The sequence below is a fragment of the Dipodomys merriami genome, unplaced genomic scaffold, assembly GCF_024711535.1.
Source record: "Dipodomys merriami isolate MVZ:Mamm:240054 unplaced genomic scaffold, mDipMer1.0.p SCAF_4, whole genome shotgun sequence".
Taxonomy (NCBI): Eukaryota; Metazoa; Chordata; class Mammalia; order Rodentia; family Heteromyidae; genus Dipodomys; species Dipodomys merriami.
In genome coordinates, this window is record NW_027205603.1 from 68,388,612 (window position 1) to 68,408,141 (window position 19,530).

Genomic DNA, 19,530 nt, shown 5'->3' on the forward strand with positions numbered 1-19,530 from the left:
CAACTTTGGGCACAGGTAGGGGGGAGGGGGAAGAGTTGGAGACATGGGGAGCGAAGGATGGTAGGGGATAAACAAAAGAGGGGGTAGCAATGCTCAATAGGAAATGTACTCATTATCTTACTCATGTAACTGTAACCCCTCTGTACAGTAGCTTTACAAATATATATATATATATATAAAAAGAATCTGCACATGTTCATGGGTTATAATCATAATTTGTTAACAACTACAGAAAGCATTAGCTATAATAACTCTGAAAGTATGTACAAGTCATGCATTTTATTTTTTAATTGATAACTAAGAGAATCAAAACAAGAAAAACTTGCATAATTGGCTCACAAAGTGCATGCAAGAAAAAAAGCTTATGAAATTTACTTAGAGGTTTCAGGGAAAATAATTCAACTTAGTTTTAGCAAACTTGGTTATTTGGTTTTGCAATCTGAGGCTGCTTAGAGTTGCCCATATAAGGATAATATTGTTTAATTGTTTTAATTTAATATATATTGCACAATTGTCTGTCATTAGCCTTCTAAAATAGTGCTTTTAAAAGACTGCATAGCACTTGGTGATATGAATTTACAGCTTTTGAAATCAAATTCTGCTGGCATGTGGATTGGTTCTGCTATTTCTCTCTTAAAAGGAACTATGTGATGAACTTGGCTGAGTGCTGATCTTTTGTCTTGTCCAATTATTTCTTGGAGGATAAAGACCATGAAGTTGAATTAATGACTTGTTTGAACAGTTTGGAGGTTTTTGTATTGCCAAATAGCCTTCATCATTATTTTTAATAGCCACCGTTCACTTTGGACAAATAAATCATCATAGTTAATATTTTTGAGTGTTTATTGTCAGGTATTATAATGAGAACATCACACTTATTAACTTATTTCATGTTGAAAATAACTCTTGTCAATTCTACTTTGTAGGATGAGAAAAAAGGAACACAGGAAAGTAAGCGATTCAGTTATAGTCAAATAACATTGATGGAGCCAGACCATGCAAAGGAATAGCTGAAATTTGTTTGAGTTAATAATAAATAAACAGGTTATCTTTGCTTTACTTCTCTGAGCCATACTGGGATTTGAACTCAGAGCCTCACATTTTCTAAATACCTCAAATCTGACTGATGAATCTGCAATAGTGGAACATTTCCAACACAGGGAAGAGCAATGAATTTAGGGTTTTGGAAGAACAAAGAGGGCTGATGTGCCAGGATCCAGGGATGAAGGGAGGAGTTTGAGTTCATCTCAAGCTAGTAGAAGTGTCAGCTTCAAATGGCCCTGTTGTTGGAGTTTGTGGGCCAGGATATAAAGTTTGGACTTCACTGTAAGTGCAGGTAGGAGAAACGGAGACAGAGGGAACTAATAAGTGGAATTTACTATTTCTAAACTACTAATTAGCTATTTGAACTTCATTAATTCCTATCTAGTAAGAAGGACCATTATTATTCATTGAAGTCTTCAATGAACAATTGCTAGATGTTTATTACAGTCTCCTATCATTACTATATGATGTTTTTGTTGTTCTTTGTTTACCCCATGTGGATACATCGACTGTGGGTATATGTTTGAGTTGGACCATAGTATTTATTTGCATTTCTTAACTCTTAACTACCAGATTCTCTGGCAAATCACTCTAATATGGTAACCACTGGTCACAGATAGCTATTTAAATATGAATTAATTAAAATGAATTTCCATTAAAATTTCAATTTCACAGATTCATTAGGCATATTCTAGGTACTCAAAATAGCCACAAGATCAGAGACAGGTATTTCAATAGAATATCTCTACTCCGTAGAGTCACTTCTTGAACATTCTAGAAGATTACTGCAGGGATTTTAAAATAAAATTCCAGGTTATCTTTATGTAAGCACACTAATAAAATAAACTCTTTTTTATCAAGCATTGTAATTGTTTGTCAATGCCATATATGTTTTTATTTCAGATCAATCCTGTATTTTCTCTTTTGTAATTTGACCATTAAATAAAGGTTTAATGATCATTTAGTAAGTCCTTTGTTTTAACTCAGGGCCTTGCCACTTGCTCAGTTTGCTTGTTCAGCTGACACTCTAACCCTAGGACTACAATTCTAGCACTGCTTTTTGCTGAGTTATTTTGGAGACGACTTGTATGTCTCATTGTTGCAATGGGTCCACCTGTATCCCTATTTAGATGATTTGTTTTTTCCCTTCTCCTCCACAAATTATAAACAACATCAAATACAGTGAAAGCAGGGGTTCTACCGTGGGGGAGGGACATACAAAGCAACAAAGAAATAATCTTATAAATGTGTTAGAAACAATCACATGAAAGAAAAAAAAACATGTGAATACATATCTTAGGGTTCATTTCCCTAACATCACATTATCTGACCTTTTCTGCTTGACTCAGACATATACTAGTTATTGCAAATAAGGGAAACCATGGGACCTATGTTTCTTTGAGTCTGGCTTACTTCACTTAATATAATTTTTCCCAAGTCTTTCCATTTCCTAACAAATGGGGCAATGTCATTCTTTCTGATGGAGGCATAGAATTCCATTGTGTATATATACCACATTTTCTTGATCCATTCATCTACTGAGGGGCATCTGGGTTGGTTCCATATCTTAGCTATGGTAAATAATGCTGCAATAAACATAGTTATGCTGGTAGCTTTAGTGTAGTCTTGTTTGTGAACATTTGGGTAAATGCCCAAAAGTGGGATTGCTGGGATATAGGGGAGCTCTATGTGGAGTCTTTTGAGGAACCTCCATACTGCTTTCCAAAGTGGTTGAACAAGTTTACACTCCCACCAACAATGCAGTAAGGTTCCCTTCTGTCCACATCCCCTCCAGCATCTGTTGTTGTTAGAGTTCTTGATTATAGCCATTCTAACTGGAGTGAGGTGGTATCATACCTTTAGCCTGGCTTTATGTTGGTTAGTTAACAGATTACTTTACCTAGGCTGGCTTCAAACTATCATCCTGTGGATTCTCAGCTTCCTAAGTAACTAGGATTATAGATATGCTAAATGAGCACCTAGCTGTTCTTACTATCTGTAAACAAGTGAAATGCCTACTACATGGTATCTAAGAGTATTAGCTATTTTTAAAATTTTTTATTTTCAATTAATTATCAAAATTAAAGTAATTTAAACCTTTTTTTAAACCAAGTCCCATCTCTCTGTTGTGTTCATCTAATTCCTATTGTTCATTACTCTGGTATCATAGTTCCAACAAGGACTGAGATTCAAACATTTGGTGGCGTATTGAAGATAAGAGTCTCATGGACTTTCCTGCCTGGGCTGACTTTGAACAGTAATTCTCATATCTCAGCCTCCCAAGTAGCTAGGATTACAGGCATGAGCCACTGGACACCTGTCTTTGAGAGTCAAACTTTTATTTGTAACCATACTTTAAAAAATTACCTTTGTCCTTAGCAAGTTTCAGTGTTCCCTGAAAATTACTTTCTTTTTTAATTTGAAAATGCTAAAAACAGAGGGGTTAGTTACATAAATCAGGCAAAGAGTACATTTTCTTTGAACAATGTCATTTTTAGCACAGTTTTATGATTCTCAATGGTTAATAATTTATGAGAGAGGGAGAAAAATCTCTTAAGAATGTTTGCAGAAATGCTATCTCATGATTATTGTTTGAGACCAACTAGGTCTGACTGAGACTTTTGATTACATGGAAATTTTATAGTTAACTGGATATTGTGTACTTTCATAGCCTGTTGCTACATTACACAAGCTTTCCTTGCTACTTTGGGTCATTTTCTTTCTGCTGTCTATTCAATAGAATCTTAGTTTTGAGGAAATATGAGTTTGATGTTTGAAAGGTGATTCTCTACTCTTACTTTTGAAATTATAATAAGGATAAACAATGTACTAATTTTGTTTTTATTCATCTAAAATATTAGTTTTCTGGGTATGTAGGAGTTTTTATATATGTGTAGATATATATATGTAGATATATACATACACACACACATACACACACACTCACATATAGTTTTTTGTTTTGGTGCCACTGAGGTTTCAACTCAGGGCCTAATATTTGCTAGTCAGATCCTCTGCCACTTGAGCCATACCTCCAGTATGAATGGTCAGTATTATACTGCTAATTGGTTTGCCTCAGTTTACTTAAATGTGAGATTATTTACTGCTAATAAAATGTGACTCTACCACAGTCTTTCCTTCTCACTTCTTACTTCTTCTTCTCATAACTCTTCACCATCTTCCCCCAAAGCAATTTTTCAGTATCAACTGTGCATATAATATAACCATGCTTATTATTATACTTTTATTTTGGTTATTGTGATTTTTATCAGGTCTTTTCTTATCGCATGCTTGGCTGATTGGAAAAATGCCTTCCAAAATCTTCCTGGAAACATGAGGGTGACTTTTTAAAATATTATTGTATTTTATAAAGTAAATATTTGGAAGAAAGAAAGGCAAGCCTTTCCTTTTTTAGTCAATAATACATTGTTTATATTATGTTCTGTAATTTTTTCCTCCATCTCTAATCCCTAAGTCCTAGGTATTCTTAAAACATTTTTTTTCTTTCTTTTAAAAAAGGAATTAACAGCAATATTTTCCAGGCTCTAGAGCTGAGCATCAATAGACATTAGAGTTTCTGGTATCTCTGCTAGCTTTGGTTCTTTCTTCTTCCCTGAGAGGAAGATGCCAACTCTGGTAATACAGAATGGGAACCTACTGTTTTTCCTGGCCAAGACCAGAGAGGTAATGCCCAGGTCCTGCTGTGTTCCCATTCTCAATAAAGTTCTTAGTGAGATTGGTGTCCTCAACACATCACAAATACACCAAAATTTCAATATACTCAAGGGATGAGTGATAAAAGGATGGTTTCAACTTTGGCCTTAATCTGTAACATCAATAGCAGAAAATGAAACAGTCTAGAAAAGAGGTCTAGATGACTGAGAGAGCTGAAGAGGAAGAACACTCTTTCCAGAAATTGAGAATATGTTCTTTCCTACTCCCTGAGCAGTATTGTTGCTTTAGTTGATTTCATTGCTGTTTTAAAGGAATTTTGGCTCTTCATTCACCAAAAAATCCTAGAAGTATGCTTCTTTATTGTAGAAAATAGAATTGTTTGCTTTTGAGACAGAGTTTCAGAACCTGTCTCAGGCTGGCTATGAACTTGAGATCCTCTTGTCCTAGTCTCCTTACTGCTGGGATTATAGGTATTATCACCATACTCTGCATCAAAAATATGGATTTTGGAAGCTATATAGTTCCAGGAAGTCTTTCATCCAAACAGATTAGTTTTTTCTCTTACTAATTGTTAACAATGAAATTAGTAATTTTCCATATTCATTCACTTGGTGAGTCTTGATGACCCTACATATACAAGATGTTATCATAAAGGAGAGCTACCTTTTAAACACTTTGACTCCATTGTGAATCTGAACTTTTACGTTTCGATTTTTTAAAAATCTGTGCGTATAGTTCTTACACAATTCTAAACACTTAGGGCAACTTGGCTACTTTTGAGTAGTATTAAATATAGCCGAAGCACCTCTCACTACAACAATGTATGAACAACTCTTGAGTTTTGCAACCCCGCCTCCTTTCAACATTCATATAAATATGCTTTGCACTTTATTCCTTAGTTCACATAAAGTTTTTTTTCTGATAAGAGTTTGAATGATTTATAAACGGTCACAGGAAAATAATACCTGCACTAGGAAAACATTAGAAACACATCAATGGTATTTTCTTTATGTGACTTATACTCTACTGGTTCTTGAAAGAAATAGCCCAATTGTGAAATACAATAACAAAACAAGGACAACAAACATAAAATATAAGCAAATATAAAATATAAGCAAACATTATTAATTCAAGCTTATGGCAACTCTTTATATGAAAAAGGGAAAAGACTGTTAGATTATCAAAGTTAGATGTATTACACTGTTTTTGAGGGTTTTAAGACCATACATTGAAAAAGAATGTCAACTAAATGTTCTTGGAGGTACAAATTCCCTTGGTTATAGTGCATTGACTATTTAATGAACCTTGACAAATTTCATATTTGGGAGTTTTCTAGCTTAAAGAAACACATGTGCATTACTTTGTCTGAAGTGAGACGGGAGGACTGGGATTAGGTAGGTCTTGGCGAGAACTTTTCCAGATCTTCATCAAGTTGATGTAGGTTCTTTCAAGTCAGCATGGAAATGAGAACTTTATACTTATTACTGCAGTACTTTTTGTAAATGCTTTAATTCCTCAGCCTCTGCCTCTTAGCTTTTGCATTCAAGGCTGATGGTTTACTTCATGAACCACAGCCTCACTTCTAGCTCTCAGGTGGTTCATTGAAAAGTCTCAAGGATCCCCAACCCCAGCTGGCCTTACCAGGCCCCAAGTGGCTTTGAGCCACAATCTTCAGATCTCAGCCTAGCTAGGATTACAGGCATGTGCTCTCTGAGCTGAACTCAGTCTTATAATTTAAAGGAGAATATGAAAGTCCATTTAACTGATGGAGAAGTTTCGGGCCTAGGTTTCATCCAACATATGCTTTCACATAGACACTTTGTGCACAGTGCATTGTGGAGCCTGCGCAGGGTTTGTGACAAGAATATTGAAGTTCTCTGAGCTGCCAGCCCTGAGTTCATTTATGGAAGCTCTCCACCTTTGGCTCACCCTATAACTCCTGTCTGTAAAGGTGCTTGTTTTTATTCTGCTGGAGGCTTTGTTGCAAAGACAGGGGATATTTTCTTTTTAAGAGAGCCCTTAGATACTTCTCCTGTGTTGTATATATTGGGCAGAGTAGATGAGCTAGCTTTGTTATGGCTGTACCATACATGCCCTCCTACCTCTCAAGAGAGCAAGTGCTCCTCTTAAAAATATAGCTGTACCGGGTACTCCATGTCTTTAGTCACTCTTTTAATGTGCTAGTATAAAGTTAAAGTCTTCCTGGAGATATATTTTATGGGCAAGTGCTTTCTGGGCCTCTTGAGATGTTCATAAGTACTGAATCGAGATACCTTTACAGCAGTTTAATGACAAGGTAGAACACTTGTTCTAAAGTGCCTTGCTGATATGTGTCCCAGGATGGGTCACAATTAAAGCAAGTTGAATGTGTTGGGTTTTATTTTACCCCCATTCGCACAACCCCTTTCATCTTGTTAGGGTGTTGCAGTTTGAGATTTGTTGGAGGACAGGCCGTTGTTGTCATTGTCCTTTGTTTCATCTCTAAAGATGAAAGATAGCAGGCAGAATGGAAATTTGGAAAATTATATATACACCTGTGAAACTAGGGAAATTCTTATAAAGTTTGTATTCCAACTAATCCTCAGGATCTATAACAATGCTTTGTTTTGTGTGAGCAGTTTTTTTTTTCCTGGCTGTGTTAAGAACATGTATACAGGACTGTACAGGCTTGGAAAGAATATTCATCATTATTTACTTTGTCAGACCCAAATGGAAGGCCAAATTGGCAGAGTTCCAAGAGCAGGAGGCCACACCTATTTGTGAAAAAAAATGGAACAGAGTTCTGTAGTTGCCCTCGCCTTGACTGTTCGGTTCAAGGTGGTGGTGCTGTGAAATGTAGCTTGATGATCTGCAAACATGGGTTTACAAGGCAGGTGGTCCATGATACTAGGATTGAAATCACACAGAGTACATTTGGTTTGTGCATCAGTCCGGTTATAATAGGGAGTTAGAGTTAGGGATAGTGAGCAGCAGTAGAATGTGCAGGATCTGTTCAGGATCCCTTGATTCTCTGGATCATTTCCGGGTTGGCCAGCTCTGGCTAGCTAGCTGGTCAGAGCATCCCTGGAATCTAATGGAATTCTAGCCCCTTAGAAGTAGAGGATGGGTACACTTCTGCTGTTTATCATTCTTATGGCTTAAGAGACAAACAAAAGACTACAATTACAGCTACTGAAATACTGCCTCCTGATTTTCTTAGCTAGACACATAGGAGATAGGGTGGTGTTCTTTAGTGAAGGAGCATGCAAGTTAATTATTTGCATTACCCACGGTTCCTGGAGGGTGAGGAGAAATTAATATATGGGATTCGTCTGAAGTGGCTATAGTCTATTTCTTGTCATTCCAGAATCTAAAGAAGGCTATTTTGACACTCGCTGGACTGGGACAAAACTGGGAGAATTCTTAGTCAGTATTCAATAAGTAAATAAACAAAACTAATTCAGTGATAATCAGAGCGACTGCATTGATTTGGTCATGGACCATTACCTACAGGATGGGAGCTTGTAGAACTTGGAAACTGGTATTGTTTCTAAACAATTGACAAGAATAAATATTTCTTACATTGCTACAAAGTAATTTTCTGTATAGCATTTGTATGCCAGCAGAGTTTCTCTTAATCTTGAGAATCACCTGCAGAGTTGTTAAAAGGGAAATTGACAGGTCTACCCTCAGAGTCTTGGAAATCAAGAGATAGGGGCAGGGCAGGTTCTTATGATTTTATACTCTCACAAGTTTCCAGTTGTTAACAAATACTTCTGATGTTGGGATCACAGTAGGAGAGCCTCTTTTGACTGAGCAACTACTTGGAATTATCCAGTGATGTCAGGAATAATTTGAGAAAAGTTAATTTATTAAACTTTTCCCACCTAAAACTTAATTAATATCACAGGTAATGAATCACTTTAATCTGGGAATCAGCGACTCATAGCTATAGTCCTTGCTACTCCGGACGATAAGATTATGAAGCTTGCAGCTAGCCAAGACAGAGAAGTCCAGAATATGTAATCTCAAAAAAAAAAACCAGCAAAAAGCTAGGCTGGAGGTATGGCTCAAGTAGTAGAGTACCAACTGTGAGAAGGCAAGCAAAATGAGAGCATGCGGCTTTGATGTCAAACCTACACTGGTAACCCCCCAACCTACACACACACACACACACACACACACACACACACACACACACACACACACACACACACACACACACACACACACACACACACACGAGAAAATCCATTTTAATAGTTTAGTAGGCAGGTCTAAAAAGGATGGTACTAAAACCAAGGATTAAAAAAGAGATTTTTGGCTTATTTAATGAAAAATATATTTATTTCAAATTTCATTAGGTAAATATACAAAGTTTTATATACAGAATGACCAAATCCTGAGGCAAATATTTCTCTTAACATTTTCTCTAATTAAATGTCCCCTTCCCAAAAAGCTCTATGCAGGAATTTATATTTCTCTTCATTTCTCTCATGTAGCTATATTAGTTGACATGAGACAAAGTACTACATGATAAAAGATTTTAAGAACCATCCTTAATTCATCTTGGCCTTAGAAACTATTCAATAAACTTGGTCATAAAAGCTGTTTACTCAGTATTCATTATCTCAATAGTATTTTTGTTGTTGATTTTATTTTGAAAAAAATAACCTCTATATTATCAATGATTTGCTGTAGAAAGAGAAAGTAATATAATTCCACTTGAATATCAAAAGATTATATGCTATACTTTATGCCTAAAATCTTTAAAAAAGATTTTCTTTTACTCTGATTAATTTAAAAATATTTAAAAGTCTACAAAGTTACACATTTTGATTAACTTGATTACAAATGCTTGTGTCCTTTATAGAAAAGGCTGTATGGATAGGGTCAGCATCTTTCTTTCCTTCCTCATAAGAGACTTTAAAATCTAAAGTCCTGCATTCATATCCCCAGAAAGACCTTGAGTTTCTGGACAGCCATGCTCACTGTGAGGAAGAAATCTGGCTTGCTTTGCTCAAATCTTCCAGCACCCTGCTGCCCATCACTGGCATCTGCCTTGAATAACTAAGAAAAGATGCTGGATTTCACTCTCAAATGGAATTAATTCCCTCCAATGATATAAATAACAATAATTTAATAATATGATTCTGGGTTTAAATGTATATGAGTGGGTGTGTTCATATGTGTATACTGGCCCAGAGTTCTCCCTCCTTAAGTTGGTCTACAATTTTATTAAATTAAATTCACCTGAAAAAATATTAGTTGAATAATCATGAAGTGTAATGACTAAATGCAGGATTGCACACCTGTAGCTTCCAGCTGCAAATATGTGTAACATAAGGCAATAAAAGAGGTAGTAAGAGTAAACATGCACAAATAATGAGAATTACATACTATTATTAGGTACTGTAAAACATGAAATGGAAAATTCCAGAGCTGTGGGTACAGATCAGTGTCAAGCACTTTCGTAGCTTGCTGAAGACCGCCAGACGTCATCTCCTCTACACCCACGAAACATGCACACACACACACACACACACACACACATATACACACTCCAGAAATAGGTAATTCCTTTAAAATAATGTTTATATGCTATATTATTTTATTATACTATAGTTTTTTACTTTCTTATTAATTATTGTTTTAGTGTCTGTGTCAGATTCATTAAGAAAGTGTCACCTTAGGTGACAAGAACAGAGTACATGTAAGGTTTGATAATTTCCCTGATTTTGGGGGCCACTGTGGGTATTGAAGTGTATCCCCTGTGTATAAGGGGACTGCTGTGCCCTTAGCAAAGACATGCTGTTATAGTTTTTCTGTGATGGGGTTACTATCCTCAATAAAGTGAGACTAGCGTTCTGGGGCTCTGGACTGAGACTTGATTACAAAATATTTGAATTTCAATGCCATTTCTGTCATTAACTTGCTGGGTCAATGCACAAGGCATTTACTAATGAACTGAATTTTCTCAATGTCTCAGTTACATCCTGAGAGTATATTAGTCATTAGAGAGTCTAGTTCAAATTTTGTCTCTATTTCTTCCTTTAACTTTATTTTTCCCATGATAATCAGGTTTAAATCTACTATGTAAGACTAGTTGTGGTTTATAAGGGCTGATTATGTTCTAGGCAAAATTTTTGTTTTCTTGTCAGCATCATCCAGTTAATTCATAGGTTCCCAAAGCAAGGCATTTCAGGATATTATAGACTGAAATAGTTTGTTTCCAGGGTTATATCCAAAAAATGTTAATACTATCATAAAAGTAGTAAAAATATAGCTCCAGTGTTTAAGATTAAAGACTACATTTTCCCCCTACAGAAACAATTTGAATAAGAGCTGACCCCGTCCTCTTCATTTTGCAATGGTGTATGGTCAAATTGAATCCTCCATTAAAATTCTCTAATATCTCCTCTTGCATTAACATTTCAAAACTCGATTTAAATATTCACAGATCTTCTTTTTTAAATAAACTTAACAAAACTCAAGTAATTTCCTTCAACTTCCTTGATTGAAGGACAGCAGTTGGTACAGATACATATTTAAAAAAATAAAGATATGCAGCTATGAGCAAAGCCCCAAATCAATTATATATAAGAAATAACACATGGAAAGAAATTAATCAAAAAGGAAGAACTTCTACTATGTGAGTCTCTGGTCTGCTACCTGCAGGCAACAAATGTAAATGAAAAAAAATCAACACTTTTCTGGTAGATAAGGGGAAAAAATTAATAAAAATGTTTCCTTCCTACTAGATCCCCTGATGCCACTATTGTTGGAAGGGGGTGACTTGCAGGAAGGACTTGCTCGTTTAAAATACTATTTTTTTAGAAATAAGGTTTTATTCTTGCTGTTAAGCTCAATTACATGAGTTAGTATGGATTTGCACTGTCCAAAGAGCATCCCTCCTCCCTGTCCCTTCTCATTAAGTGGCTCAGTAGGATATGCCTGAGACAAATGTAATAGGAATCAGTGAGCAGCATTTTGAGGTGTGCCTACAGGGTAATGATGATTCCAAGGAAGTCAGAATGTAATGGTGAAAAACTCTGAGAGAACTACTGACATCCACAAAATAGGTCCCTGACAAAATGAGAGAAAACACAGAAGTACTTGAATAACCTTCCAATAGTCGCTATAGGGAGATTGAGAGGGACATATTTTGTGGGAATCAGCTTCTCATTTTAGAATCCATAGGATTGTTTCTTCCATTTCTAATTGAATAAGCATGTGGATGCAGAAAAATTGACTACTCTTTATTTTCCTATTAGAAAGATTTATATTTTCTGTTTTCTGAATGCTATCCTAAAATTAACAAAAAATTCAAGATAAGAATACAAATGCTTAAGTAACCAGAAACTTCATTCAAATCTATTGGCTTATTTTCATCACATACGGAGAAAAAAAATGAAACATAAGTTTCAAATGAAAAGTCCTATTTTAATTCCTCCAAAATAGCAAGTAAAAAGATTATGCCCCTGCACAGTTTTGATACATGATAAGTGTAAACAAGAATTTATCTGCTTCTAACTTTGTATTTGTACTTTGAAAAGTAATACCACCAACTGTAATATCAAAAGTAATATCAATGGTATGATAATGGGAAAATTACAGCACTGTACATGTTGCTTAAATTGTGAGATTTGGAGGTCCCTGTTTTATACACATTAGAGCATTTTATGTGTCTTTAAATGTTTCTTCTTATTCCTTTGTCTGAAGAGGACTTTTAGATAACAGAACACAGGGGCTATCAACTTAGAGCATTTCTATTAATTTGATCAGTTCATGAAAACTTGAGAAATTTATTTCATTGGTGTGCTTTCTGTATTCTATGTATGTGAAATGATACAATTTGTGATAGATGTTTTAATTTTTAATGAAGTAATAATGTTCTCTGATATAAAAATGTCTCAAAATGGCATACATTGAGAAACATGGGAACAAGAAAAGGTTTGGAATATTTGTATTTTCAGAAGAAGCTCACCTAGTGGAATTTCTGAGCACACTGTGATGGATTATTGTAATTATTGGGAATGATAATATTTTAATATGACTTTCTTCCCACCTGTCAGTTGTAATCAAGGCTGCCCAGTATTCTGAAACAATCTCATTTTGCTAGGTGGCTAGTCTTGTGCAGCCTCTAGAATGCTTAGAATATTAATGCATGGAGAGAAAACTGAATGCTTTCTGTAGTTCCATTATGACAGATCATCTTGCTTTAATCAAAACATACGCAAAATCAAACTAAACTAATGTGTAATAAATTAATGCCAATGAGTAGTTAAGGGGAAAGACCCTTTGTAGAGGATATTACATTGTAACCACAGAATTTGTCATTTCTTTCCTCTCTTCATACATGTCAATGTATATTAATTTCTGTAGAATTTAATTTCTTTCTTGAGTGCCTTTTATTCTGAAGTGCTTTGCATTTATCTGAACAAAGACATTCCGGCATCTTGGTGAAAGTTGTTCTGTTTATGGTAAGCTTTCAAGATAGAAAATTATTCAGGATAACTATGTTTAAAGATTTATACTTTTGATTGAATATTTGATCAGATACACTGGTCATTATTGTTTTTGCGTTTCTCAACTTGTTGATTTTAATCTTTTTTAAAATTTTTATCTATTTTTATATTGCTTCCCTATTTTTTGTTACCTTCTAGCCCCTTATTCAGTTGCTATGCTTGTTTCTTAAGGAATTTTTTTCAATCTCCTGACATTGTAGCAATAGTTTTCTCATAAATTAATTTACCTGATGGAGTAAGTATACTTTTTAAACACACAAATCCGTTCCTTCATTTTCGTCTTATTCAGTGATTATGTTACCAGCATATAGGATAGGACTAAGTGATCTTAAATGTCCTATCTCTCATTTACCAACTCCAGATTATTGTAATAAACATGCAATGAAAAATTCTCTGAGAGAGCCACCTTAGGCCTAGCTTTCCTGATGCTGCTGTTGGCCCTGGGTAAGTGAAAGGCCTCACCATCCATCGGGCTATCCATCAATACTGTCAGACACTGTGAATCAACAGAACCTTTGTTTTTTCCCTTCAGCTTTATCTCCAGAGAACAAAGCTAGCTATGGCCAATCCAAATGGGTCCTGAGCACACAATTGTCTCTCTTCTCTAAAGATGGAAATCCTACTTTGCACCCATCAGTTTCCCAGTACTCTTCATTATTCACCTGGTATAAAATACCCTACTCCTTTCCCCGAGGGATGAGTGCCAGTATTATGGGCCTAGCTTTCACCATTACTGTATTCATAGTCTTAGGAGGTGCAGCTAATTATTAGCATTTTAAAATGAGGTAAATGTTGATATTTATAAACATCGAGGACTATTAATTCTGGCAAGTGTGTCTGAATATCTATAAATCAGAAGCAATTGAAGAGCTGAAATTCAGATTTCCTCACACTTGCCTGCCAAGTGGCCTCAATCAGAAGTAATTTTCTCCATGAGGGCACATGGAGCTCAGTCGTGAGCCTTTTCTGAGGAGATATTATTATTTGTGTCAAATTATGTGTGGTGATTTTTCTGAAGTGGACTTCTGTGCCCACTAACCCATACACTGGAGGTTCCTTCATTCCCTCCTTCATTGGTGCTATTAATTATACTTGTGCCTCAAGTATCTCTTACCCTTTTAAAATGTTAGTTTATGGCCAATGATTATCTGCAATGTTTTTTTGTTAAAGAAACATACAGCACAGAGAGTAGAGTTAGAGCCAGCTTACACCACCATCTATTTTAAAGAAGCTTGTTTTCCCTCAGTTTTATTTGATGGTCTGGTTAAAGCAATGGTTTGTCATTTACCCTTTTTTCTGTAAATTATATAAATCTGACATTTACTTGGGGAGAAATCCTCCAAATTTGCCATTAAATCACCTTCCTGTGTCCTGCTCTAAATATTGGCATTGAGAACTCATGACTTTGGGATGAATGAGCTCAGAAAACTTTCTAATTTTACTTGGATTTTTGTAGTTTTCTTTGAAAATAAATGCTTGTTTTCAGTTACATGCTTAGAATTGCAATGTGTTATAAACATGACATTAAAAACCTCCTGAATACAGAAAACCATACTATCAATTAAGAGCTCATCAAAAACTTTGAAATTGAAGTTTTTCTGTACATATGTAGAAGTATGAGGATATGTGGATAAAATGCCATCTCATTTTCTTGGTTTCATAAGCATGCATCTTTGTTTTATGATTTTTTTTCCCACCAGATGCTCACATGACCTTTGCTATTTGCTTTTTAATATAATAGTTGAGCCTGTCTTTGATACTATGTTATTGGAGCCAATTTTTGTTAAGATTTTTTTCAATTATGTATTTTTCTTAATAAAGTCTCATAAAATATTAGCATATATGCTCAAAGTTAATTTTCAAAGGAAGGCACACATTACTATTAGTTTATCACATGCATTTTCTCTAGATTAATAGGCTTTTTCACATTATATTTATGAACTATTCAATATATTTATTTTATAACTGGAATCTTATTTTCCATTAGCCAAACTCAGCATATAGATTTCCAAAGAAATGCATATTCTGAAAGAAGTGTAACTTGTTGTTTCTAAGTGGTAATTCAGTAGTTATTTAACATATTGAGCAGTATGGATATAAATTATATAAATAATAAATGTTAGCAATCAAATATTTTATTTTTGGTGAGTGTCTAGGAAGGTCTTTCTCACTTCTATGGGGAAGAGAAGCCTAATATTTTGGTGATGCTTCAGCAGTCTGAAAACAGCAAGAGACTTGTAAGATTTTAGACTAGATCTTTGAACATCTATGAAGATACAGTTACACAAAAATAAATTAACCATTTTCTGAAGATTTTGTTTATGAACTGCCTATGTTACATGGTTTTACTTCTGACAGATGTTTACAAGCACCAAAATGATTTATATAATTTATTATATTAATAAAAGGTAGTAAAGCATATCTTGAGTTTGCAAATCAACTTTTTCAATTGATAACCTTGTCACTTAATAGCCTGTAACCTTATTCTGTTGACTGAGCTCCTAAACTTCAATTTCAGATCTACAAAATAAAACTAGCAATAATTTTCATGGTTACCTCATTGTGTTATTGTAGAGACCATGTTAAAATATGCTTTGAAATGCCCAAATGAAACACGAGTCAAACAATTTTATGTGCCTTCTTTTAATTAAGCTTGCTATAATTAAATTGTTTGAAAAATAAAAATAAGAGAAGTCTATTAGTGTCCTTATTAGACTCAGTATTAATAATTGACCCTATCTTCTGAAATGATCAAGTAAGTGTTTTAAGAATTGTAGTATTTCACATTGCTACTATTTTTATTTCTTGCATGTCTTCCTATTTGACATAATTGTTCTAAAGCATGAAAGATTAAAAATGTTAATTTTGAAATAGTTCATGAGAGATTAAAAGCTAATATGAGATCCATGACATTTGAAAGTGGTTTGTATGAAAATGATTCTGTGGCTCTTTTAATACTTTGGCTTAAGCATAAGAACTGTGTAACAAAATACAGATTATTGAAGTGCTTGGAATAGGACTTTTTAAAACATTTGTTATTTTGATAACTTGTAAAACACAAAATAAATTCTAAAGACAACAAAGAATCTCTGGAGGAAAAGCCCCTTAATTTAAGTCTACATAACTAATGCTGTCCGTCTAAAGATATTATACCAATTCATTCATTTGGAAATTCACTTTTGGAGAAAATCCCTCGATAGAACAGCAGATACAATTATGAAAAAAATGTAATATATGCAATAAACTATTAATAAAATTCTCCTTTATCCCTGAAACTTTACTAGCACATTTCTAAGGCATAAGTTACAGGGGCTGCCTAACATTTTAAGTACTTTAGCCTGTCTAATGTAACTGATGACATGAGTGACAATTAGTACAAATTACCATAATAGTGTTCTTTGGATGAAATGCCATATAGCTTCTTTAGGCGAGAAATGCAGACTTCTACTTACTAAAATGAGCTGGGTACTTTGATTCTTTAGAGGCAGTCAGAAATTCAACAATCGACAGTGTGGTATTCCCACGTCGTCCACTTCAGATCCTTCTGAACAACTACAGCCCTCCCTTTCCTTTCAATAAAATAGGTCTGTTAATGTAGTGCACCTCACTCTCATTCTCTCGAAGGGAGTTGTATTTTTATTACTGAAAAAGTATCACATAAATACAAATTACATTTTTTCATTAGAAAACTACTTTTCATTTCAGGAAAAAAATTCAATTAATTATGAATAGGGTAGGCTTTCATCAGGGAGAGAAATATGTAATTTTTCTTCAAGCCTCAAACACATATAATGAAATCTTTTCTTGGGATCCAGTCTTAAGATGAATTTTTGAAAGTATAGACTTTATTAAAATCTCAGTTCAATTAAAATGCATTCAATTACTTTAAATCTTTATTAAAATCTCAGGTAAAATTGTACAACAGTGTAAAAGAGACTTGTACTTTTTACCAGGTAGTTAATTCTAACAAATGAACATAAAGTGCACAGTTTTGCTCTATAAGAGAATTAGAAAGATAGAAGTTATGCGCTGGGGGAGGGGAAGAATTGGAGCTCAAGTTACTTTCTATGTAGTACTTTCTGGCACTAGTTTCCTTTGCCCTCTTGATGTACCTCAGTGTTTCTTATGAATATGGAGCAAGCACTACCTTTTATCAGTTCCCTTCATGGTACTACTTGAAATATATTTTCCTCATCACTATAATCGAAATGATCTTATCTAAGGATTTTATTTCACTATCTTTCTTGGATATTTTTGGTACAGTGTCCCTGATTCTTTTTCAAGGGCCGCTTGAAGACGCCATTGAAGATGAAGAAGAAGAGTGTCCATCAGAGGAGACAGACATCATCTCCAAAGGAGACTTTCCGTTGGAGGAAAGCTTTCCCACAGAATTTGGGCCTGAAAATCTCAGCTGTGAAGAAGTGGAGTACTTTTGTAACAAAGGTAATCATTGAGGGTCGGATGTAATAGGTCAGCCCACCTAGATTATTTTTGTACAGCTTAACAAATAGTAGATGGAATGAAAGTACTCAAAGTGCTAACACCTACTTCAGTGGACTGATAATACACGCAACATTTTCCAAACCTATGGTGTCTTAGAGAAACAAAGGAATATATTCCACTTAGTAATCTATTTTTATGTTTAAATATTTTTATGTTATTGTGATGCTGGACATTGAACCCAGGAACCTACAACTAGCAAGCACTTTTACAATCTGAGCGCAGCCCTAGTTCATTGATTTTATTTGTACATAAGATAAAGCTTTGCTGATTTTGCCCAGGCTAGCCTCAGACTCATGATCATCCTGCTGCTTCCTCTTCAGTAGCTAGGATTGCAGCACACCTGTAATTCTCATTTTCATGTTGGCTAGCTAGCTATTATAGCACATTTGATTACTACAACTTACCCATTTTTTTCTTTCAACATTATTAGTTTATCATCTGTTCCTTTTGTGATGGTGCTGGGGTTTGAAATCAAGGCTTTATGTTTGGTTGGAAGGCACATGACCATTGGCATGTCCCCAGCTTTTTTTTCTCTTTTATTCTTCAAACAAGTTCTTGAGTTCATGCCTAGGCTGGCCTGAACTATGATCCTTCTATTAGCTGTATATCCAGCCAGAGGTGCCACCATGGAGAGGTGCCACCATGTCCAGTTTTTATTGGTTAAGGTAGAATCACCTAGTGGGTGGATGCTCAGTGTTACAGTGTCTGCATAGAAACCCCAGTTCCTACAAAAAATATAATAAAATAAAGAGTATTGGTGAGCCAGCCTCAAATCTAGATCCTCCTCTATCTCCACCTCCCAGGAACTAAATTAAAGGTAAATGCATTTGACTTCAACAAATGTTTATTGAATTCCAATTATTTACAAGACTCTTAATTAGACATTGAGTGTAAGCCTGAGAGAGGGCAGATAGAATCCCAGGACCAGATTCTGCCTTCCTTTTTTAAAAATAAGCTTTTTATTGTGAAAATACTGTACAGAGGGGTTACAATCACATGAGCAAGGTAATGAGTACATTTCTTATCAAGCATTGTTGCCTCCTCCTTTGTTGTTTCCCTACCATCCCTTCCCTCCTACCTCTACAACTACATTCCCTCCCTCCCCCCGCCTAAATTGTAAAGTTAGCTTTTTGACATAGGGTCTTGTACGTCTCATTGTTGCAATGGGTCAACATGTTTTTTCCCTTCTGTTTCCCAAATTATACCAACATCAAATACAGTGAAAACCAGGGTTATACATGGGGGAGAGACATACAAAGCAACAAAAAAAAATCACTCGGCCTTCTTTTGAAGGGATTCAACTTTGACTTTTACACCAAAGATAGTCCTTTTAGGTAAGGTTAAACAAGGAAATATCTTCCTCTAGTATATTCTCTTTTGCAGTACTAACACTTTAACCCAAGAAACATGTGAGCTATCTCTGTTGATTAACAGTGACTTGGAGCCATATGACATTGGCGGTTATTATGTTCTGACCAGATCTATATGCTTGCTAGCTATACTTTTTTCTAAAGATCAATCTTCTCATGATAATTTATTTCTGTTTGATTTTATCTATCATATCAGCCAGTGAAGTAGGTCTTCTATCTCTTCCTGAAACAGGTTTAATAAGTCCTGGGGTTACTTCCTTGGTTTGGAATAGCTGTTTTCCCCCGATTTCTGATGGAAGTTTATCAGAGAATATGGCTGAAGGTATATCTATGAATCAGTGTGTATATTTGATATGTATTATTCAGAAATCCATTATCACGTTCTCCTTTTGATGCTAGTTTAGAAATAAAAGGAGTCCGCCAGTCCCTAT

General features: G+C 35.0%; 1 protein-coding gene across 2 annotated transcripts in view; it reads left to right on the top strand.

The window, feature by feature from the left end:
- The window catches only part of Zfpm2 (zinc finger protein, FOG family member 2), a 424,411-nt gene that overhangs the window by 63,378 nt on the left and 341,503 nt on the right, over nt 1-19,530 (top strand). Inside the window, exon 2 of one of the 2 annotated variants that reach the window (XM_069991247.1) lies at nt 17,511-17,669. The exons of the other annotated variant lie outside the window; for it this stretch is intronic. Coding sequence (XP_069847348.1) covers nt 17,511-17,669 — 159 coding nt within the window. The remainder of the gene's footprint in view (nt 1-17,510; nt 17,670-19,530) is intronic. 2 annotated transcript variants of the gene reach the window in all.